At 42.4% G+C, this 24,778-nt stretch overlaps 1 protein-coding gene and 2 pseudogenes across 3 annotated transcripts in view; 1 reads left to right on the top strand and 2 right to left on the bottom strand.

Annotated features, from left to right (window-relative positions):
* Positions 1–24,778, top strand: part of LOC311529440 (olfactory receptor 6F1-like) — a 206,598-nt pseudogene that overhangs the window by 153,762 nt on the left and 28,058 nt on the right. The window lies entirely within an intron of this gene.
* Positions 479–1,411, bottom strand: LOC311529850 (olfactory receptor 9S13-like; the record flags this gene model as incomplete). The annotated part of the gene is made up of 1 exon (XM_084646111.1): positions 479–1,411. The coding sequence occupies one exon, from the start codon at positions 1,409–1,411 to the stop codon at positions 479–481; it is 933 nt and encodes a 310-aa protein (XP_084502237.1).
* On the bottom strand, positions 18,506–19,375 carry LOC311529404 (olfactory receptor 6Y1-like; annotated as a pseudogene). Its single transcript has one exon. The product of its transcript is annotated as an olfactory receptor 6Y1-like (transcript).

Raw genomic sequence — 24,778 nt, 5'->3', positions numbered from 1 at the left:
TTAAGGTTGAGATTTTCAAAGCTGCCTAAGCACTTTGGACACTAAAATCCTATTAAAGTTAATGAGAGTTGGGTGCTCAAATCTGTTAGCATCTCAGCTTAAGCAGCCTGCCCATGTTCACATGGGGAGCTAGAAATAGATCCCAGATTTACCAAGTCACAGTCCAACATCTTTACCACAAAACCATCCACCCCCATGTTAGAGAGAGTTCCCCTTCCAAGGGATATAGACTTAGCCTCCGATTCATCACCCTTACATTTCGTCTGTGATTTTCAAAGGAGTCAAAGGGAGTTAGATATTCAGTAAGGTGCCTAATTTCCTTAGGCAATTGAAAGTCCCTGCCTTTCCCCATAATATTCACCAGCTGAGACCATTGTTCCATGGAAGAGCCTTGTTGGAATTCCGCTGTCTTTGGCACCCATTGTCATCCGTCCCAAATACCTATCCACTCTTCAATAGCCTTGCTACTTCAGGGAACTCAGTGGAAAAAGCCTTTCTTTTTTAGTTGTCTTCTCAGGGCCTCTTTCACCTCCTTGTTCCTCAGGCTGTAGATCAAAGGGTTCAGCATGGGAATGACAATGGTGTAGAACACAGAGACCACTTTACTTTGACCTGGGGAGGTTATGGCCCCAGGCTGGGCATACATAAAGAAGACTGTCCCAAAGAACAAGCTCACAGCCACCAGGTGGGAAGTGCAGGTGGAGAAGGCTCTGCGTCTTCCCTCGGCGGAGGGTATCCGCATGACAGTGGTAATGATGTAGCCATAGGAGATAAGGACGACCAGGCCAGTGCTCACTATGATGAACCCACACACGACCAGCATTGCCATTTCACTGGCAAAGGTGTCAGAGCAGGAGGCTTGCATCACTGCGGGGACGTCGCAGAAGAAGTGGTCAATTTTCCCCAGCCCACAGAAGGACAAGGTGAATGTAAAGCCTGTCTGGATGCTGCAGTTGAGGCAGCCTGAGAGATAGGAGCCCGCCACCAGGAAAATACAAGCCCTCTTGGACATTGTGATTGGATAGCGCAGCGGCTTACAGATGGCGACGAAGCGGTCATAAGCCATCACGGCTAGGAAGAATGCCTCAGTGGTCCCAAAGAGAGAGAAGAAGAACATTTGGGCAGCACAGCTATTGTAGGAGATGGCTCTGTGCCCCGTTGAGAAGCACAGTAGGGCTTTAGGGGCAATGACGGAGGAGTAGCAGAGGTCCAGGAAGGACAGGTTCTTCAGGAAGAAGTACATGGGGGTGTGGAGCCTGGAGTCAGAGCTGATGATGGTGATCATGCTGACATTCCCCAGCAGGGTGACAGTGTACAGAACCAAGAAGAGGACAGAGAGGAAGACTTGCAGTTCGGGATGGCCTCCGAACCCTACGAGGATGAACTCAGCCACTGTGGTGTGGTTTTCCATGGTTCTTTTTGTATATGGAGGAAAGAAGAGACAGTTGTTCCCTCAATGAGCTCCAATCACCACATTGGTATACGTGTCAGTGAACACATGCCGTGGAATGATCCATCACAACTCTGGATATGGGACAGAGAAGACAATACATAAGAATCACGCTTGCTTGCAACAGGTATCATTCTTCTTCATTATAAGCAAACATCAACATGTGTAGTTTATCATGTTGGAAATAGACTGGTCCTGAAAGTTGAAAGAAGGTTGAGAATGAATGAGAGAACTTTAACAAGCCAGGAAAATTGTAATAAAAATGTAGACCTTGTAACAATGCTGGTTCTGGCGGGACCAAACTGAGAGTGCAATTCAGGACCAACTGCTTAAAGCAGGACAGTTACAGCCCAAGGCTGGGTTTTTTCCACCTCTAAGGCAAACCAAAACAACCAAACAGAGCAGACTTTGGTCTCACCCCACTGGCTAACCACAAGTCACACAAGCAATTCCCTTGGACACTCCAGTTTCCCAATATCTCCACCAGTGCCACTTGTTATGGGGATGAATGGTTATGAAAACCAATACCCCAGTAAAAGAAAAAAGGTTCTCTTGATCCCAAAGGAAAAAGCCCCAGACCCAGGACAATATACAAAGCAGATCTTACCCACAAATTACTCTGTTGCCAATCCTTTAGAATCTAAAATCTAAAGGTTTATTCATAAAAGGAAAAGATGTAGACGAGAGCAAGAATTGGTTAAATGGAATCAATTATATACAGTAACGGCAAAGTTCTTGGTTCAGGCTTGCAGCAGTGATAGAATAAACTGCAGGTTCAAATCAAGTCTCTGGAGCACATCCACAGCTGGGAGGGGTCTTTCTGTCCTTGGTTCAAAGCTTCAGTGTCGCAAAGTTCCCCCAGAGGTATGAAGCAGGATTGACGATCAGATGGAGGAGCTGCAGCAGCTTTTTCTAAAAAGAGACTAACAAATTTATTAGAGCCATAAGCTTTTGTGGGCTACAGCTCACTTCATTGGATGCATAGAATGGAACAGATAGTAAGAAGATGTATATATACATACAGATAAATTGGAAGTTACCATACAAACTGTGAGAGGCTAATTAGTTAAGATGAGCTATTTTCAGGAGGAGGAAAAAAAACCTTTTGTAGTGATAATCAAGATGGCCCATTTGGACAGTTGACAAGAAGGTGTGAGGATACTTAACTTAAGGAAATAGATTCAATATGTGCAATGACCCAGCCACTCCCAGTCTCTATTCAAACCCAAGTTAATGGTATCTAGTTTGCATATAAATTCAAGCTCAGCAGTTTCTCATTGGAGTCTATTTTTTAAGCTTTTCTGTTGCAAAATTGCCACCCTTAAATCTTTTACTGAGTGGCCGGAGTGGTTGAAGTGTTCTCCTACCGGTTTTTGAATTTTATGATTCCTGATGTCAGATTTGTGTCCATTTATTCTTTTGCGTAGAGATTGTCCGGTTTGGCCAATGTACATGGCAGAGGGGCATTGCTTGCACATGATGGCATATATCACATTGGTAGATGGGTAAGTGAACGGGTCCCTGATGGTGTGGCTAATGTGATTAGTTCCTGTGATGGTGTCACTTGAATAAGTATGTGGACAGAGTTGGCATTGGGCTTTGTTGCAAGGATGGGTTTCTGGGTTAGTGTTTTTGTTGTCTTTCTTTCTTTGTTCCAAAGACAAGCTGTCCATCACATGGCCCGGAAAAACCTTGGAGTTCTGTCCATAGGCATGTCCCCGCATACCTTGCTGAGTCACAAGGCGTGTCGGCCTTCTCTCAATGGGTCAGATGTTTAGCTGATGGTCCTTAATGGGCCATCAAGCAGGCTAGGCAGAGCTGACACCAACTTGTCTGGGGTGTCACCCAGAAGCAGAGCACAAGTTTGAACTACAGACAGTATAGAGCCAATACTTATATCTTTAAATACAAAAATTATACATGCATATAGATAGCATAATCATAACCAGCAAACCGTATCCTTGTCTTAGACACCTTATTTGACCCCCTCTATGCAAGATTTGGTGCCATTACAGGATCTTGGTTGCAACAATGTTCTATATGGTCCCAGTTCAAGTCAATAACGTCACACCCCCAAAACAAAATTGATGGAGGAAGGGATGACACAAACATCACTGACTGAATCCCAAGAGCTTCCCTCCTTGGTTCTGTCTTACTACAGCAAGTATTGTTTTATAACAGAAATGGTTTATCAAAGTCATGTTCAATAACATAACTGAATCTCTTTACAAACTCAAGGAAAAACTTTGTTAGAACAAAAGGGGATTGGATCTGCTCTTGCAGCATGGTTCCTGTATGTCTCATGTGATCTTGCCAAGAGCTAAAGCTAAAGCTACTTTACGTATACAAGCTCTGGCAAATGTTTGGAACCCAGTTAACATCAAATCAATGTAGATATTAATGTTGTCCATAGTATAGGAATCTTGGCCTTTAGCCATGAAAGCAATATGGTAGCGTGCCTCAGTTTCCCTTGTCATACAGCACATCAGGTTTGGAATGTCTTTTCCCCTGTGAAAAGTTTTAATACTGCTGTCATAAATATAAAGGGAAGGGTAACCACCTTTCTGTATACAGTGCTATAAAATCCCTCCTGGCCAGAGACAAAACCCTTTCACCTGTAAAGGGTTAAGAAGCTAAGGTAACCTTGCTGGCACCTGACCCAAAATGACCAATGAGGGAACAAGATACTTTCAAATCTGGAACGGGAGGGAACAAAGTGTTCTGTCTGTCTGTGTGATGCTTTTGCCGGGAACAGACCAGGAATAGAAGCCTTATCACTCCCGTAAAGTTAGTAAGTAATCTAGCTAGAAAATGTCTTAGATTTTCTTTTGTTTAATGGCTTGTAAAATTCGTTGTGCTGGAGGGAATGTATAGTCCTGGTTTTGTGTCTTTTTGTAACTTAAGGTTTTGCCTAGAGGGATTCTCCATGTTTTGAATCTGATTACCCTGTAAAGTATTTACCATCCTGATTTTACAGAGGTGATTCTTTTACCTTTTCTTTAAATAAAATTCTTCTTTTAAGAACCTGATTGATTGTTCATTGTTCTTAAGATCCAAGGGTTTGGGTCTGTGTTCACCTTTACCAGTTGGTGAGTATCTTATTATCAAGCCTTCCCCAGAAAAGGGGGTGTAGGGCTTGGGGGGATGTTTTGGGGGACGACATCTCCAAGTGGTCTCTTTCCCTGTTCTTTGTTTAAAACGCTTGGTGGTGGCAGCATACAGTTCAAGGACAAGGCAAAGTTTGTACCTAAGTAAGAATAAGCTTAGGGGGTCTTTTGTGCAGGTCCCCACATCTGTACCCTAGAGTTCAGAGTGGGGAAGGTACCTTTACAATTGTTTACAGGCATTAACTGAAACATCAGTATAACAAGGCCTTTTAACATAAATTGTGTTCTCATGTATTCCTTTTAACATTTTCCAAGATTATGCACATTGTATATTTTTACAGTTTTTGGTAACAGCAACACATTAGTCACAAAAATTACCATGAGCAATAGCAACAAATTCATTACAAGTGTCCATCTACAATTATGTTTGTCTTGCCACACCTCTGGGTCAATACCATTGGGGTTTGGGCCTTTTAGGGTCAGCCTGTGGCTTCCATTGCAAAATTAATGTCTCTGTTTCCTCCTTGTCCTGAAGGATCAAACCCTGATTTCCCTTGCTTAACAGAATTCACTGGCTGATTGGGTGTGCTCTCTCTGCTAAGGGCTATTAGCAAGTCTTTCTTCTCCCAGTCAGTCAGGTAATTTGCATTCAAACAGACAGGAGCCTATTCACCAGTGTTCAGATGCTTCACTGCTAAGAATTCCAAGGCTGGACTCTGTCTTAGAGAGATACCATCCATTTTCACTAACAAGCTAGACTCAAAGTTCTGTTGTCCTTCCCTTACCAACCTGCGCTTCCACATGAAATCAGATGTGAAGTTCACTGAGAGAATACAAGTCATATGCACAGTGTCTAGAGATGAGAGTATACCTGCCATCCCCAGCATTCTCGAGAGATTAACTGCACAGCTGTTCTGCTCTGCAGACTCAGCTACCCAGTCTTCACTCAGAACCTGAGACACAGTCTGTTCACTTACAAAATCAGCGTGGAGACATTCTTCTCTCAACAACCTTGTCTCCCCAACAAGCTGGCCAAACACAGCCACTTGCTTATAGGACCATTCAACTTTCTTAACAGCTTTCACTCCATCTGAGACCTTCTCAAAGCTAACCACACTGGACCTTTCAACAGGAAAGTCAGTGGATCCATTCACCACAGAAAATTTCTGGCTGTTAGGAACTGAAACTTTCTTGGTTAAATCACTTTCACAGCCTTTAGTTGCAGTAAACTGCTTGCAAAGACTATGATGAGGATTCCTTTCCCCAGGAGCTTTTCTAAGCAGCAATTCACCCCTCACAGAAATTCTGCCTTTACCTTCTTCACCTAAGGCTTGCTCTAAAGGAACACTTCCCTGAGCAACAACAGACTCTTTCTGGCTCTCACTTACATCCAGAATCACCTCTGGCCCATCAGGCAGATTCCTACTCAATCCCCTTTCAGGTAAACTTATAGACTTCCTAGTTAAAAGGTTAGAAGCATTCCCCTTCCCTTTGCCACACACAAGTTCAGGAATCTTTTCCTTCTTGCTACAAGTTTCCACACCATCAGTAGGTAACACAATTAAATCACCTTTCTGCTCTCCTTGTGCCCTGGCTAGGGTATCACCCTGATTAGACAGAGTTGCAACACCCTTTCCCAGCCACACATTAGCAACAGGCAAAATACAAGCACCAGAATTGTTTGGTCTCTGGGATTTTGCCATGACACTAACTGGATGCAACCTAGTTACAGTGCCATTCTCCCTAGCAGACACAAACTTAGGACCATTCCCTTCCTGGGCTTTAGTTGAATCCAGAACCAACTCTGAGACAACTGCACTATCCTCAACCATCACAGGCTGAAAGGCACCTTCTGTCTGCTCCACAGACAAAAAAGAGGCATAGACACATTCTACTTTACCAGACACACAGCTTTGGATTTCATTTCCCTTGTCCCAACACACAGGGCTGTTCACAGACAACTGCTTGGAGACTGGGGTAGCTCCCTCCATAGGCAAGTCAATACCCCTGACAGACACAGGCACATTTCCTTCACTGTCACAATTCTCCACACAAGTAACAGATAAGGTATAGGGACACTCATCTTCCACTATCCTCACCTTCCCAAACTGCTGACTAGACAAAGCCTTCAGCTCACAAGGCTGCCTAGGCTCATCCAAACTTTCCTTACCAGGCACATTGCCACTCCCCACAGATAAACTGCTGCTCTCTTCACGACACTGAGCTACTTCCAGCAAATCACAGTTACCTTTTCCATGTTCACTGTTAGAAGCTGTACTAGCCAACAATCCATCACCCATTAAAAATCTACCCTTTCCTTCCTCAATTAGGGCTTTAACCTGACTATCCAATTCAGTCTGCTCCTGAGAAACATTTTCCTGACCTATGAGTTCTTTCTGTGCTTGATCTAATTCCAGATTCACTTCTGAGACATTAGACAGACATTCAGAAACTTCATTCACAGACAAACATTTGGAGAAACCCTCCCCAAGCAAATAATTGCCCATAATAGACACAGGTTTAAGATCATTCCTTTCTTGTGACCGGTTACCTGGACTGAACAAAGGTTTTCCCCAATCAAAAGATCCTTAGGCAATAACTTCCTTACACCAGCTATAATTTCATGTTTAGTACCATTCCATTCAAGGTAGATTTTGGCTAAAGACACGCTTACAGTAAACTCATAGAGGACTACAACAGTCACACTCTGATTTGGTAAGTAATCTTCCTCTTTGACAAGATCTGCTTTAACAAGAGTGATGTTAGAAGCCATAATTTGCCCTAACCAACTTTTACCATTAACTTTTACACTCTTTATGAAGTTTCCACTACCACTTCCATACATAGCATTGGCACAATTTATGGAGTCACCCTCTACTGAACTCACAGTAACAGTATTTACGTAAAAGGTGGCAGTGTTGGGGTACATTTGGTTACACCCAGACAACTCCTCAGAGTTATACAACATACCAACATTGTTATATATTGGACTTTCAAGAGAATACAATTTCTGCTGTTTTTCCATTGCTTTTTTGACTTGGAGCTGAAGTCTGGTAGTTTTTTATTGCATCTGGCAAACCCCCTTCTTAGCAGCCAGCTGCTCCAGGCACTGCTTGCGAGCCCTTTCCTTCCTTTCATCAGCCTCCTTCTCCAGCTGGGCCAAGGCTTGCTTCTCTCTCATTCGAATTTCTGCCAGTTTTTGTTCATGTTCCAACTGCAGGCCGTCTCTCAGGGCTTGCAGTTTCATTGCTTCTGTAGTATCAGGTAAGGGCTGTGCTCCAGCCTTCTGATCACTGGCCATTAACAGGTCTCTCAGTTCTTTTAATTTGTAACTTTCTTTCTAAAGCTTATCCCCTTTTCTGAACACAAAACGTTCAGGGCTTTTTTGTCAAGGCTCTCCTATGTTCTTTTGCTCACCCATTGCAACTGCTTTTTAACCAATACCAAAATTCAATATCTCAATATCAAAATTCAAATTTGGATAGCATGGGGTTCTGACCCAAAGTTTAATTGACCTGGTTCTGTGGATCCAAGCAAAACTATGCCACTGTAACGATGCTGGTTCTGGCGAGACCCAACTGAGAGTGCCAATTCAGGATAAACTGCTTAAAGCAGGGCAGTTACAACCCAAAGCTCGGGTTTTTCCACCTCTAAGGCAAACCAAAACAACCAAACAGAGCAGACTTTGGTCTCACCCCACTGGCTAACCACAAGTCACACAAGCAATTCCCTTAGATACTCCAGTTTCCCAGTATCTCCACCAGTGCCACTTGTTACGGGGATGAATGGTTATGAAAACCAATACCCCAGTAAAAGAAAAAAGGTTCTCTCGATCCCAAAGGACCAAGCCCCAGACCCAGGTCAATATAAAAGGCAGATCTTACCCACAAATCACTCTGTTGCCAATCCTTTAGAATCTAAAATCTAAAGGTTTATTCATAAAAGGAAAAGCTAGAGATGAGAGCAAAAATTGGTTAAACGGAATCAATTACATACAGTAACGGCAAAGTTCTTGGTTCAGGCTTGCAGCAGTGATAGAATAAACTGCAGGTTCAAATCAAGTCTCTGGAGTACATCCACATCTGGGATGGGTCTTTCAGTCCCTGGTTCAAAGCTTCAATGTGCCAAGGTTCCTCCAGATGTACGAAGTAGGACTGAAGACCAGATGGAGGAGCTGCAGCAGCTTTTTATATTCTCTTGCCATGTGGTCTTTCTTTCTTTGTTCCAAAGACAAGCTGTCCCTCACATGGCCAGGAAAAACCTCAGAGTTCTGTCCATAGGCATGTCCCCGCATACCTTGCTGAGTCACAAGGCGTGTCTGCCTTCTCTCAATGGGTCAGTTGTATAGCTGATGGTCCTTAATGGGCCATCAAGCAGGCTATGCAGAGCTGACACCAACTTGTCTGGGGTGTCACCCAGAAGCAGAGCACAAGTTTGAACTACAGACAGTATAGAGCCAATACTTATAACTTTAAATACAAAAATGATACATGCATATAGATAGAAATGGATTATAAGGTGGATAGAAAGCTGGCTAGATTGTCGGGCTCAACGGGTAGTGATCAAAGGCTCCATGTCTAGTTGGCAGCCGGTATCAAGTGGAGTGCCCCAAGGGTCGGTCCTGGGGCCGGTTTTGTTCAATATCTTCATTAATGATCTGGAGGATGGCGTGGATTGCACCTTCAGCAAGTTTGCAGATGACCCTAAACTGGGAGGAGAGGTAGATACACTGGAGGGTAGGGATAGGATACAGAGGACCCTAGACAAATTAGAGGATTGGGCCAAAAGAAGTCTGATGAGGTTCAACAAGGACAAGTGTAGAGTCCTGCACTTAGGACGCAAGAATCCCATGCACCACTACAGACTAGGGACCGTGGTTCAGCAGCAGTTCTGCAGAAAAGGACCTAGGGGTTACAGTGGACAAGAAGCTGGATATGAGTCAACAGTATGCCCTTGTTGCCAAGAAGGCCACTGGCAATTTGGGATGTATAAGTAGGGGCACTTCCAGCAGATCGAGGGAGTGATCGTTCCCCTCTATTTGACATTCGTGAGGCTTCATCTGGAGTACTGTGTCCAGTTTTGGGCCCCACATTACAAGAAGGATGTGAAAAATTTGGAAAACGTCCAGCGGAGGACAACAAAAATGATTAGGGGACTGGAACACATGATTTATGAGGAGAGGCTGAGGGAACTGGGATTGTTTAGTGTGTGGAAGAGAAGTATGAGGGGGGATTTGATAGCTGCTTTCAACTACCTGAAAGGGGGTTCCAAAGAGGATGGATCTAGACTGTTCTCAGTGGTAGCAGATGACAGAACAAGGAGTAATGGTCTCAAGTTGCAGTGGGGGAGGTTTAGGTTGGATATTAGGAAAAACTTTTTCACTAGGAGGGTGGTGAAGCACTGGAATCCTTTACCTAGGGAGGTGGTTGAATCTCCTTCCTTAGAAGTTCTTAAGGTCAGGCTTGACAAAGCCCTGGCTGGGATGATTTAGTTGGGGATTGGTCCTGCTTTGAGCAGGGGGTTGGACTAGATGATCTCCTGAGGTCCCTTCCAACCCTGATATTCTATGATTCTATGATAGCATAATCATAGCCAGCAAACCATAACCTTGTCTTAGACACCTTATTTGACCCCCTCTATACAAGATTTGTTGTCACTACAGGACCTTGGATGCAACAATATTCTATATGGTCCCAGTTCAAGTTAATAACGTCACAGACCTAAATAGATATATTATAAGTATATGTATTATAAAAATAGTGAGAAAAAAGATCAAAGTGAGCAGAAGTAGAGAAAGAGATTAGAAAGGGAAAACAGAGGAAAAATGTGTGAGATAGATAGATAGATAGATAGATAGATAGATGTGAAAACTTAAGTATTTAAAATTTTGGGGGCGTTAGGTGGGAATCCGTTAGGTAACAACTAAGCCCTACATTTTTACAATAGCCAATCTCATGACAGTTTCACCCTTCATGGTGGCAAAAAACTCAGGCTTTCACATCACAAGAGTTCAGCCCAAACCAATCCAAGCCAATTTGTGTTCTAAGTAGAAAACTGTTTGCCCAATTCATGTCCAAAGATCACTTCCTTAACCCTCACTTGAAAGAGGAGAAAAGGGGTCCAAATTTTACTTTTGCTGAGACCAGTGTAAATCAGGAATAGATGTGAAGTCACACTGCTTAATGCTCTACTAGAAAGTGCTTGGATACTAGCATGGGGAGTGCAGTATAAAAACTATGTAGAATAGAATAGAAAATAATAGAATAGAATATGAAAATATGTGTTGAGCTCAATAGTTTTCTCCTCTCCCCCACCCTGATGTAAATCAGGAGTACCTCCATTGGCATCAGCAGGACTGATTCTGCTCTCACTCACTCCAATGTTATTCTAGTGTATCCCGAGAATGGTCAAAGTACAGCTATGTTGTAAAGCTGGCTTAGGAGACAACAGAATCAGATATCATGTGTACTTCTGTCTAATCATCTGACTCCACCACAGAGCCAGTTTCTCTCTCTCTCTTTTCCCCCATTATAAACTAGTAATTATTTTAAATGAACTCTCTGCCTTTTCTAACTTACTTGTCTTCCCGCCCAAGAAGGACTAATATTTTGTCACTGAAAACAAATCAGGGTAGCTGTTGGAAACATGACACGGTCAGATGATAATAGAATTACTCACTCTTCAGATATATCCACGTCCACAGAGATTAACAGATAATCCTTTGGGTTTATTTCATTCAAAAAAAGTGGATCTTCAGAAATGTGATAAAGAAAAAATAAAAACATGAAACCCTGACCTTTGAAACATCCAGAAGTCTTATGGAAGGAAAGTAATGATGAAAGTGCTTCCTTGATTTCACTGATTTCTTTCAGAAGAGAAAAAAATATGAGTTTTTCATCTGCATACATTGAATGAGTAACACTGTGTGTTTCGTTAACTCATCCTTGGTCTGCTTTTTAAAGTGACTTTCCTTTTCCCTTAGGACACATTCTTTAAGCAGTCAATTAACTTTGTTTTCCACATGTGGATAAGGTTGCAATCTTTTTAAGAACTAAAATAATAAGAATTGCTCTTAGTGTTTTCACCAGGAATTGAAATTAGGGGGGGTGTTTGAATTTACAGGGCGGGGAGGTCAGGGCCGATGAGGGGTGAGACCGTGAGGGTGAAGGTGGGTCTATGGCACCATAGTAAAAACTGAAAAATATTTCATGACCATTTAATTAGATTTAACTCATGTTTTAAAATCATCACAAAAATTAAAGTTGGCTACTCAAGCCTTCTATGAAGCACTACATCTTCATCCTTTTTGGTTTCTTGTTACAATTTTGCACAACTCTGTTAATGAACTTCTTGAATGCAATACATTCATATTTGGTGGCTTCTCGTGTGTCCGATACTACCATTCCTTCAATTGATATGCTCATTAGATCATTCACATGATCAGGCAGAAGGCGACTTCTTTCAGAACACAACATTCTATTCAATTGAGGCAAAAGAATGCTCAACTGTAGCTGTTGTGACTGGGAGTAACAAGAGATGAATTCCTACTTCTTTCATCCCAGGAAACATAGCACAAAGATTGGGTCAAGCCACTAGTGATGGTAAAAAAGAAGTTAAAGTCAAATCTTCATTCATTCGTCATATGATATTCCACTGTGTGTTCAAATTCTCTATTCTGTCCTGAGCCTATGGCAGTCCCATTGCTGGTAGTGCCTAACTCCACTCAACTGTTGGTGTTTTACAGGACAGAGATCCGTAAAAGCTACGTAGAGGTTTAGTAGAATCTATAAGTCGCTGTTGTAGATTTTTAAGAATCAAGTCTGTGTACTTTTTCAGTTGTCTTAAACACTTATTGTCCTCTTCACTTAAGGATTCAATATAAATGCCTTCATTACTCAACTTCTGGACTGAAGTCTTTGCTTCTTCCAGTACTTTTTCAATGGATAGCTCTCTGATTGATCCAAATGTAGCTTCTATTGCTGGACAAAGATCTACTACTGTTGTAGCAGATGCCTGGATGGCATTGTTTAATGATCCAAGTGGTTTCAACAGTAGACTTACAAGGGAGAGAATGGCAATAGTATTCTCTGAACATAGTAGCAAAAGTAATCCACCAGCCTCACTACTTAGATCCGTCCCATCTTGATAAATACTTTCCAAAGCCAGTAATAACAGCTGGAGTAATTTTAAGACAACAACCAAGGATCGCTCATGAAAAAACCAGAGGGTTTTCCCAGGTTGGTCTAATTTGAACTTCAGTCCCAGTGTATCTACTTTATTTTCTAAGATATTCAGTCTTTTTGGACTCTTACTGAAAAAAGAATATAATGAAGACATTAAATTTATAGCTTTTTTAATGTCTTTTGAAGAGTCTGCAGCTCGTACTAGCGCTAGTTGGAGTAGATGGCCTCTGCAGTGTGTATAGGAGAGATTAGGGTTACACTTTTCTCTGAGCAAAGCTTGTACTCCACCATGTCTTCTAGAGAAGTTTGCAGCTCCATCAAATGCACAAGCAGCCATCTGTTTGGGGTCCAGCTGACAAGCATTTAACTCTTCTAAGATGTGTTGTCACAGATGCAGCCGATGTGTCTTCTATAACTTAAACATCTAGAAATGCATCTACTGGCCTACCACGGACATCAAGATAATGTACACAATGACTTAATACTTGATGCCCATTTGCATCGGTGCATTCATCAGCCATATATGCAAATTTTTTATGGTGAGAGAGTTCTTCACGTTTTCAACTGTTGAGTCTTTCACTGTTGTATCACATGTGTCTAGCCAGTCAGTTGAGTTTCTTGCAGAAAGATAGCGAGCATTTGCTGGTCTTGTTCAGAACCAGTGTTCAACTTCAGGATGAACAAGTGACAATGCACTAAACATTGGCCTCCAGTTTGTAGCGTGCGGTATCTCTTGCTTAAATAGAACGTAGGATGCCACAGCCATGTTTGTTCGCATGAACTGTGTTGTGTCTCCAGCATTCTTAACAGCCTCCTGAACACTCACCGGTGTTGTCCTTGGTCAGTGGAGACTCAGAGTTCAGAGCTGCTTTCACATGAGTTCACCTCCCAGGTGGGGGGCAAGAAGGCGCCTTGCTCGTTCCTCCAGCTGCTCACTGTTCGCTTTGGCCACTGCTGTTCGTTGTGCCCCCGTTCACTCCATCGCTCTGTTGCCAATGGCCCTGCGCCGTCACCTTCTGCTGCCACCTGCCCCTGTGACCTCTGTGAGTTGGTCTCTTGAGGTTCCACCAGCTCTCAGTGATTTCAGCCGAGCTCTCAGTGGGGGAACCTCACTGCTAGGGCAGGCTGGGCCGTCTCTGCCACAGAAACACTGCCCCACAGCAGGTCTGAGCCCTGAGACCTGATTTCAGCTGTAGTGGTCACTAAACAAAACAAAAGACTATCTATGGAGCCTAATCAGCTCTGTCTTCAACAGTGGAGAGGGGCAGGTCAAATAGTACTTATGACTTGGGCAGACCATCAAGCAAAACACCTGTGCCCGCCCTCTCTCTTGGTGCCCTCAATCAGCACAGGCTAAGTACAGTTCTACTGCCCTTTACTCATACAATAAGAACAACATTTCATTACCCACCCTCCCCCTGAATTCAAGTGATTTGTAACCCAACCTCAGCCAAAATCTATCACTTGGGCAATGCAGTTCTGCTTGCTGGATACCTAGGTAGATTAGGTGTGAATGTAAATGCAATCTGGTCCTGAAGCCTTTCCCCACAGCCCCTAGCTCATCACTATAGCTGTCAGGGAGATCTCATTTAGACTTTGTTTACAAATCATAATTTGAAATTATTAGGTTGGTCAACATCACCAAAATGAATGCACTGACATGGTCATAAAAACAACAGCTGTATAAGGAAGCTAGTCTATGTTTATACTTTTAAAATCTATTATACTTTTTCAGATACAGGTATTTTATCATACACTGTATATGCTTTTAAAGTGTGTATTCATGTTTCAATTTCAATTCAAATTTCCAAACAGTCACTAAACAGGCAACACTGCACATAACTAGTTCACAAAACTGGGAGCGGGGGTGTGTGTTGGGGAAATTCGGGGCAGGGAGAGGGAGAAATCCCTGGCTGGTGCAATAGAAAGAATAGATCCCACTGGAGAATTTGCTCACTGACTGCTAAATTTCAGAATGTTTTGTAAACAACTGTTTGAGTGGCAGGATGTGTCCATGGTTAGGTCTCTCGACTTGGACTTTGGACACCTAGGTTTGGGTCCCTACTCTGTCATAGACTTCCTCTGTCACTTAGGCCAGATTTAAAAAGGGATTAAGATGCCTACTGATGCAGAGAGGTGCCTAATGCACACTAAAATCAACTTAAAGTCACCAGGAGTTAGGTAAGTATGTGCTTCTGAAAATCTCACTAGGTTCTTGTCAGCATCTTTAGACACATAGAATATCAAGGTGGGAAGGGACCTCAGGAGATCATCTAGTCCAACCCCCTGCTCAAAGGAGAAACAATCCCCCATTTTTGGCCCAGATCCCCAAATGGCCCCCTCAAGAATTGAACTCACAACCCTGAATTTAGCAGGCCAATGCTCAAACCACTGAGCTATCCCTCCCCCTCAAATACCTTAATACCTTTACAAATCTGACCCTAAGTGACACAGGAAGCCTGTAGCAGAAGAGGGCCTTGAACCAGCCCCAGCACAGACACTAACCACTGGATCATCCTTCCTTTCTTTAGCTCCAGCTCACATACATGATCCAACAGGTTTATCTTGTAAGTTTGGCTTCTCCCAAGGAGAGGCTCTGGCTTGAGTAGTTTTGGTGGATGAAAAGTCCCGTAACTTTGTTGATTGACTAGGGCTCCAACCCACTCCCATTGTTACAGCTTCCATTCATTGCAACAGGAATAGGACAAGGCGGACTGCAGACGTTCTACTGTGCAGTACCCTGTTGGGTGTTGTCCCCGCCTCCCTGGGAAATTTTGACAAAAATGATTTTTTTGTGAAATATCAAAAAAGCAAAATATTCAAAATGGGGCCGTGGAGCATCATGGTAGTTTCAATGCCTTATGCACCCCTGTTTCTCTTGGAGCTGCAATCTCTGGCTGGACTACATCTCCAATGATGCACCAGCTTTTTTCCTTGTTGTATGGAGTGAGCGTGCACCATAGGAGATGTATTCTGGCCAGAGACCCCAGCCCATAGTGGAAAATAACAGCATAGGGCACCCAAACTACAACTATCAGAACTGTTTGAGAAAATGTTGTTTAGTTGAAAATCCAATTTTCCATTGGCAAACAATTTAAATGGAAAATTCTTGACCAGATATTTTTCTCTAGTCTAAGTCTGGTGCAGGAGCTCAATGTAATAACTCCTCCCTCACCATCTTCAGTAAAGTTGGAACTGTGGATCATCAGGCATAAAGCACAGCCATTTGACACTTGAACTAAAGGAGGAAATCTATCTGGTGGCAGAGTAGTAGGCTGTTATTTTCTCTGTGGCCCAGCCCCTAGGATCCTGCAAGCATTTTATGAGAAGTGTTTTAGCACTGATTTTGATTATTTGTTCCATATTGATAACTGTAATTGCTGTTAGAGGTCATGACCAAAGGCATTTTTATTAAGTTGACAAAGAAAGATTTATTATTCCAGTACCATAGCTCCAATAGACTCAATGTGAGATTAGAGCCCCATTGCTCTCAGCACTGCACAGCCACACAGTGATAGGTTATCCATGCCTCAAAGAGTTTGCATTTCTAATAAACAGGGTAGGTGAAGGAATTGTTATTATTCCTGTTTGACAGATAGAGAACTGAGGCATAGAGACATTTAGTTGGGATCTACAAAGGACTTCGGTGGAGATTTTAAATGCAAAAAAGAGAATTAGGTACCCAAATACCATTGAGAACCAATGGAAATTGGGATGGAATTATTTTTTTTTAAATGCCTAAGTGACTTAGGAGCACAAGTCCCACTGGCATTCGAAAAATACCTCCCTGGGTCCCTAATTTCCTTGGGCAATTTTAAAAATCCCTGTCTCTGAGAATTGACCCCCCCTATCCTGAGATCTGTTCCAGTAAATCAAGACCATCTTTCTTCTCTCAGAAAAAAATATACTGGGTGTGTTGCACTTGTTCATTACATTTCTGCTCGCCCTTAAGACCAGCTTCTGTCATTACCTGAGCATCCTCTTAGCATGGACTCAAAATAAAAGTAATTCAATTTATTTTCTAATAATTAATGCACAAATAAGTCATGCTTCAAAGACAGTTTCAACAATGGAAGAACCCACTGTCCCAACTGTATCCAGCCATCCTGCATCTTACGGCTGGTCCTTTCTTTGATGCCATAGCTAACTGTAGGATCTTTGCCATTCTATAGATGTGAATTTGAAGAACAGAGGGGGTTAGATCAACCTGTTCATAAATTGTTGGTTCCTTGGGTTACGAGAGGATGACTGCAGACACCATGGGCCTGCTTTTTCAGACTTTTTTGTTACTGAGTAGAACTCATCAGAATATGGGAATTTTTCAATGATAAAAATTAATTTCATCTAAGTTTTCCACAGAAAAGTTTGTCTTTTGGGGAAAATATTGAAAATCAATTTCAGTTTTCAAATGCAACCATAGTGCCACATTGCAGTTGCAGTTCAATTGCCTCATGCATTAAACACCTCTAAGTACAAGCTCCTGATTGGACTACACCTAACATAGTTTCCTGTCATGGACATAGGAAGTAGTTGCATCATGTGAGTCCCCACTTGTGGTGCATTATGGGAGATGTAGTTTGGTTGATGAGAGCAACCTAAAGAGGACAATGGGGATGTGAAGAAACTGAACTAAACTCCTGTGAGGGGGAGAGATAGCTCAATGATTTGAGCATTGGTCTCCTAAACCCAGGGTTGTGAGCTCAATCTTTGGGGGGGCATTTAGGGCTCTGGGGCAAAAATTAGGGATTGGCCCTGCTTTGTGCAAAGGGTTGCACTAGATGACCTCCTGAGGTCCCTTCCCACCCTGATATTCTATGACTACCAAAAATATTTTCAATAAGTTGTTTTTTTCAAGCATTTGTGGTTTTTTTAATGAAAAATTTATTTTTTCCACAGAATGTAGGCATTGTGAAAAAAATTGTTTAGTCAAAACACCAATTTTCTATCACAACACACTTTTGTGGAAAATTTTTGACCAGCCTGAGTGCTGAGAAGTCACAACACCCCTGTACTTCAGAAGATTGTGGGGGGAGGCAAATGATAATGAGAAGAGCAAAGGACTGGTGAACAGAGACAGCACTGGGGGGTTAGAAGGAGGACAAGAATTGAGGTGTACTCCAATAGGATAGGAAATTTTTGAATGGGGGATCCCGGAATAGGGATAGAATGGTGGAGAAGTCAGCAGAGGGAGGAGTAGAGAGACAGAACAGGTGGGATGTGTGTAAAGGTAGTAAAGCCCAGAGACAATGGGTTGGGGTATACATATATATGTGGACAAGAGAGACATGGCTGTGTATTAATGGTTGGTTTGCTCTCCATGCTCAGCAGTACCAGAATCAATATACTTCCAACACAAATTTCAGGGGAGAAAAATGGCCTTGTGGTCCCAAACGCTGCCCCAGCATGGCCAAAAACTTTTGGTAAACTTTTGAGTAAACTTAGGCTGAGATTTTGAAAGATGACAAAAGAAGCTAGCTACTCATTGATATTCAGAGGGAGCTGGGAACCTAGGTTGGGATTTTTGAAAAGGCCTGCTAGAGCTCGGGACCCAAATCTCCCTGAATTCAAGGTGTGAGGCAGAGAGAAGAATTGAACAGAAATCTGCTTAGCAACAGCCCACTGTCTTACCCACAAGCCCATCCTTCCCCAGCAGCGTGGCTTGCCCAATTTCACCTAGATATAGGATAAGAACACAGGTTTACTTGTTCCTAGTGTAGCATGCCATCCATCCGAGACTCATCAGTAACCCTCTTCTCCAGCAGTCTTTAACTACGTTCCCCAGTGCTCCTTGTGCCAAGCTTTGCCTTCCTTAGGGCATCCCTGACCTCTTTGTTCCTAAGGCAGTAGATGAGGGGGTTCAGGAGCGGCACCACCACAGTGTAGAGCACTGACACCAGCTTGTTGGAGTTGTAAGCGTACATGGCCTTGGGTTGGGCATAGGTGAAGAGGGTGGTGGAGTAGAACTAGACCACCACTGCCAGGTGGGAGCCGCAGGTAGAGAAGGCCTTTTGCCTGCCCTACAACAAGGGGATCTTGAGCACAGTGAACAGGATGCAGATGTACGAGGTGACCACAATGCACAGAGGCACCATGATGACCATCAGGGCCAAGATGAAGTCCACCAGCTCGGCCAGGGATGAGTCAGTGCAGGAGATGTTCAATAGGGGAGAGATGTCGTAGAAGTAGTGGTTGATGGTGTCAATGCTGCAGAACCTGAGCTGGGCAACGAAGCTGAGCTTGATGGCAGCGGTGATCAAGCCACAAAGCCAGCAGCTTGCAGCCAGCTGGGTGCAGAACCTATTGCTCATGATGGATGGGTACTGCAAAGGATTGCATATGGCTAACTAACGGTCATAGGCCATGGCAGCCAAGAGGATGTACTCAGTGCACACAAAAGTCACAAAGAAATACAGCTGTGCCGTGCACTCTTGGAAGGAAATGCGTTTATCCTGGGTCATGAAATCTGCCAGCATCTTGGGCACAATGACTGTCACAAGGATGATGATGATGTTTTCCATCAACGTTAGCAAATAGGCCAGGAAGAAGATGGAGAAGAGGAGCAGATACAGCTCAGCAGAAGTGGGGAATCCTAGTAGGATGAAGTGGCTGACATTGGTTTAATTTCCTTCATCCATTCCTTACATGCAGTACCTTCCTTCTCCACCTGTGATTAATTTAATCATGATTAGCCAGATTCCGATCAGTCTAGATCCATGGCTGTTCATTATTTGCTTGATAGTAGCAACAAGCAGCCCAATCCAAGAGCAGGGCCCCATTGTGCAGGACTCTGTACAGACATTTGTATGAGAACAGTCGCTGTACCAAAGACTTTTAGAATTTGAATAGACAAGAGGGACTCATATTGTAGATTCTTCATGCCAGAGACCATCTTTTTGTTCTGTGTTTGTACAGCACCTAACACAGTGGGATTTCAATGGGAGTTAGGCAACAAGGTGCTTTTGAAAACACCACTAAGCATCTATCTGCTTCTTTACATACTTAAAGGCCTTTGCAAATCTGTCCCATAGGAGCCAAAGTTTCATTGAAAGTCAAGCACCCAAGGCCTAGATTCACAAATGAATTAAGCACCTAAAGTGCACCTAAAGTGCATATTTAGGTGCCTAAATCTGGGTTTGGGTGCCAAAATCCTAGTTTTAGGCTACAGTGCAATTCACAAAACTCCCACTGCACCCAGTAGGTGCCTAAATGCACTCAGCACCTGAGCTTTTGCAGTACAAATTCCCTGGGTGCTGATGTATCTACCTCTGGCCATGCACACTGCTGCCTCATTCTAGGTATCCGGGCACTTAGAATCATAGACCATCAGGGTTGGAAGGGACCTCAGGAGGTCATCTAGTCCAACCCCCTGCTCAAAGCAGGACCAATCCCCAATTTTTGCCCTAGATCCCTAAATGGCCCCCTCAAGGATTGAACTCACAACCCTGGGTTTAGCAGGCCAATGCTCAAACCACTGAGCTATCCCTCCCCCTTATCTCCCACTGAAGCCCTAGAGCGATTCACAAACCAGGGGAAGACAGATGTTCAGCTGCCTAACTCCCATGCGGGGCTCTCTTTACATATACAAACTTTATATATACAAGTCCTTTGGGCTCCTTTGATTATCTATCTATCTATCTATCTGTCTATCTCAGAGGAGCCTAAAGGAGTTAGAAAGGCTTCTCAAGGAGTTATATATAATTGATTTTTTTTTCTTTCAAAAATAAGGGGTGAAAAAAAGACAAAAGAACAAAAAACAAAGAAATGGAAAGGGAGGGAAATGTTGGTCATGTTGCAAGGATGTACAGAGAACCCAGCATGCTGCGCTCTCAAATTTTGCATTGATGTGCAAAGGGGTGCATGATCTGACCCTGCCTGGTGCCCCCCTGAGTCCTGTCTCAGAGATTCAAAGATTCATAGGATTGAGCCAGATCTAGAAACTTCACTACCTGACTCCAGATAGTGTGCCATCACCTCGGTCACCTTTGTGGGTTCAATGTGTGTGTGTGTGAGACAAGAGAGGAACATCTCAGTTTCCATCCACAGTGCCATCACCCCTGGTCACCTTGGTGGATTCAATGTGTGTGTGTGTGACAGGAAAGGAACATCTCAGTTTCCATGCACTAGGGATTAAACAAAAGTTTCTAAAATGTTAGGCCATTTTTTTCTCATTTTTTTGCTGAGGTCCCTCATTTCCGATATGTTACCCGCTCCTTAGGTGCCAGGTCAGCAAAGTCACGGGGCCAGACTTCTATGCCTGGAGCCATTCTGCTCTCCCACCTAAGCAATGTGAGTCATTTGGCTAGGTAGGATGATTGCCATGATAATGGATACCTCCTCCTTTAGACTCCTTTGAAAATCCCAAACACCCATAATGACTGCACTTACATTCCAATGAGGTGTCAAAATGCAGTAAGGTGAGACATTTATTTCAGGTGAGCTGTATCTAAAACTTGAATCTGTGAATGTTTAAAGGAGAGGATTCATTATTAGAATACTTGCATATGGGAAACTGGATGGATGCACCATCCCATGCATTAGTATCTAAACAATAAGCTAAAGATATCTTTAACCAAGTCTAACCTCATGTCTTAATGGGTCATTATCTCATCAATCACTGAAGACATTTGCAATACCAAGTGTCCCTCAGCAATCACAAATAATCTCTTCCTGGACATCTGGAAACATTTTCCACCGGTCAATCAGGCGAAAGAAAAATCTTATACACATACCATCATTTGATCACATGCTAAATTCAACCTAAGTATGGAGTCCCTAGAATTAGAGAAACAAAAACTAGACTGATAGAGACAAAATACTTTGGGCTTGTGCACAGAGGTCCATGGGGTCTTATATACAAAGAGTCATGGGGAGATTGGTTCATTTGTTAGCAAACTAATCCCTCATACATCAATCTGCCCAGTCATTGTTTTCTCTTAGGGAGAGAGAGAGAAAGAGAGAGAGAGAGAGCTCCATGTTCTTTTTTAAAAAAAAAAAAAACAACCACTGCCTTTCTTATCTCCAGTACTGTTCCATCCCTCTACTTGTCTATGATTTGCAACCAGTGGTGTGCGTGAAATAGATTGGTGTGCTTCCTTCTCATTGCTGGGGGGCAGGTCTCCACAACACAAACCCAGTTGCAAAAGTGCAACAAGTAGATTTCAGAATGGGGACCAACGGCAATGCAACTCATTTTAAACACAGTTACGACTTCTACTATGCACAGTCAGCTACTGCTCATCTTGGCCACCACTGATTGCAATAGACTTACTTCTGATTTACATTGGAGTGAATGAGAGGCCAATCAGATACAGTGACACCCATGGAGCAACTCCTGGTTTACACTGGTGGCTGAAAGGAGAATCTGGTCGTTAACTACTAATTTCTGCTGCTATTAGAAAAAATGGATAATATAAAAATAATTCCCTTGGGCTCCTTTAAAGATCCCAGACAAAGCCTGACACTTTCCCTCTCTTTCTCCATTACATAGATAAGGTGGAGGAGGTAATGTCTTTTATTGGACCAACTTCTGTTGGTGAGAGACAGACAAGCTTTTGTGCCACACAGAGCTCTTCTTCAGGTCTGGGAAAGATATTCCCAGTATCACAGCAACATTCAAGGTGGAACAGATTGTTCTGCATAGGTAGTTAGCACAGACGGTAAGGGGCCATTCAACATTAGTGGTTTACAGATTGTTGTAATGAGCCATAAATCCAGTGTCTCTGACTTCAACTTTTATTTTTTATCACTTTGAGAAATAATGTCAATGTTTATTTTTAAGTATTTTTCCAATGTTTATCAATTTAAATTTTATCAATTTAAATGTTCACAGTTACACAAAATTGTGGATTTTAAGCATTTCTTTGTTTTATATTTATTAATTAAGCTGTTCACAATTCCAGGAAATTGTGAGTTGGATCAGACAATAAGGGTCAGGCAATAATTATTTAATGGCAGAAGATGCTGAGATTCAAAAAGTGAAAGTTTTATAACCATTGAAACACAAGTGGTCAACATCACATGTCAAAATATACAAAGTAAATATCCTTAAATCACACTCATAAGCTCTCAAGTAGCTTTTTTTTTTTACTTTGCTTATCTGTAAATTTCAATTACTTCCGATGGAAATATTTTTTGTTATTTTATGTGTGTGTGTGGTGGAATCTTTATTTTCCAATACTGAACAATAAAAATCTAATCATTCCAAGCCTAAATATATAGGGACTATAATCCTAAAAATATCTTAACTAAGTGCATGTATAGAGAGGAACATATGTGACTTTCACAGGAATAGGAATGAGTTAGAGAGACAAGGTAGGTGAGGTAATATCTTTTACTGGACTAGCGCCTGTTGGTAAGAGAGACAAGCTTTTGAATTTACAGGGAGCCCTTCTTCAGGTCTGAGAAAGATACTCTGAATGTCACAGCTAAATGCAAAGTGAAACAGATTGTTTAGCATAAGTAGTTAACATGTATTTCAAGGGACCATTCAAGGTGAAGTGGCCTGTTAACACCCCTCTAGTCATTGAGGGGAAGTAAGGAGGAGGGAAAAAGTAGCTGGAAGGGGGGTTACTGGGTTATAGATTGATGTAATAAGCCATAAATTTAGTGTCTCTATTCAGTCTTTTCAAAAGATGAGCGGGAGCTTAAATTCATAACTATGCTACACAGTGAAAATCATTGGCGGAATACAGATACTGGATTTACAACAATCTATAACCAACTAACAACGCGCGCCCCCCTCTCCCCCCACCCTGCCCAGGTGGCCTTTCCTGCTTCCACTTCCTTCTCCCCCTATGACTGGAGGGGTGTTAACAGGCCACTTCATCTTGAAGGGTCCCTTGAAATACATGTTAATTACTTATGTCCAACAATCTGTTCCACTTTGCATTTAGCTGTAATGCTCAGAGTACCTTTTCCAGACCTGCAGAAGAGCTCTGTGTAAACTCAAAAGCTTGTCTCTCTCCCCAATAGAAGTTGGTCTAATAAAAATATTACCTCGCCCACCTTGTCTCTCTAATACCTTGTGACCGACATGGCTACAACAACACTACATATAAGTGAGTTAGGCATCTAACTTCCGTAGGCTTTCCTCAGCTTGCAGGCCTTTAATTCCCGAGGTCCTTTAGAGAATCCCAGCCTATTTAAAGTTATGTATGGATAAATACATCCGTACATAACTTCAGTATAGGTTTAATCCAGATTTACATTTCAGAAACAAAATGGGGAACACTTCAGAAATACACTTTTGCAATAGAAGGAAACCTTGCCTTAACCTTGTATATTATCAGAGCAAAGTTCAAACCACTTCTGTGTACGCAGCCCTAATAGAACTTGGAGTAGCTGGATAGCAGAGAAGATATGAAGAGCAGAGTTTAGTTCCGCCTACATGAAGCATGCTGGTACAGGTATTTATGTGGCTCTTTATTTACCTTCAGTGTCCCTTGAGAACTGGTCTGAAAATTACACCTGCATCCCAATGGAAGCAAACACCCAAAGAACAAACACATTTTTTCTGTGTGTTTTCTCAATGAGCTCAAGAATAGGGACCACTGAAGGCTTCTGTGATAAGCTAAAAATCAAATAAGTAAGATCTGATTCTCCTCAAACATTTGCAGTGTTGCTGTAGCCATATTGGTCCCAGGATATGAGAAAGAAAAGGTGGGTGAGGTAATATCTTTTGTTGGACCAACTTCTGTTGGTGAAAGAGACAAAAGCTTGTCTCTTTCACCTACAGAAGTTGGTCCTATAAAAGATATTACCCCACCCACCTTGTCTCTCTGCTCACTTAGTTTCACAATGCTGTAACTACACTGACTTCAAAATTTCCTCAGCTTTGCAAAAGTTACAGAGTGGTGGTGTTATCTAGTCTCATGGTTCTTATTGCTTTTCCAAACTTTTCCAAAGTTTCAGAAGTTTTGATAAGTTACAAAGTGGAAAAAGGGAAGAAAAATAAAAGGAAAAAGTAACAAACAAACAAAACAAAACCTAAAATAGATCTAGTAGTTAAAAAAGAAAAAAAGGTAGGTATTAAAAAATCC

This window comes from Lepidochelys olivacea (assembly GCF_965140295.1).
Source record: "Lepidochelys olivacea isolate rLepOli2 genome assembly, chromosome: 13".
Classification (NCBI taxonomy): Eukaryota; Metazoa; Chordata; order Testudines; family Cheloniidae; genus Lepidochelys; species Lepidochelys olivacea.
Note: the sequence above shows the minus strand (reverse complement) of the source record. Positions and strands in the feature narration are given on the sequence as shown.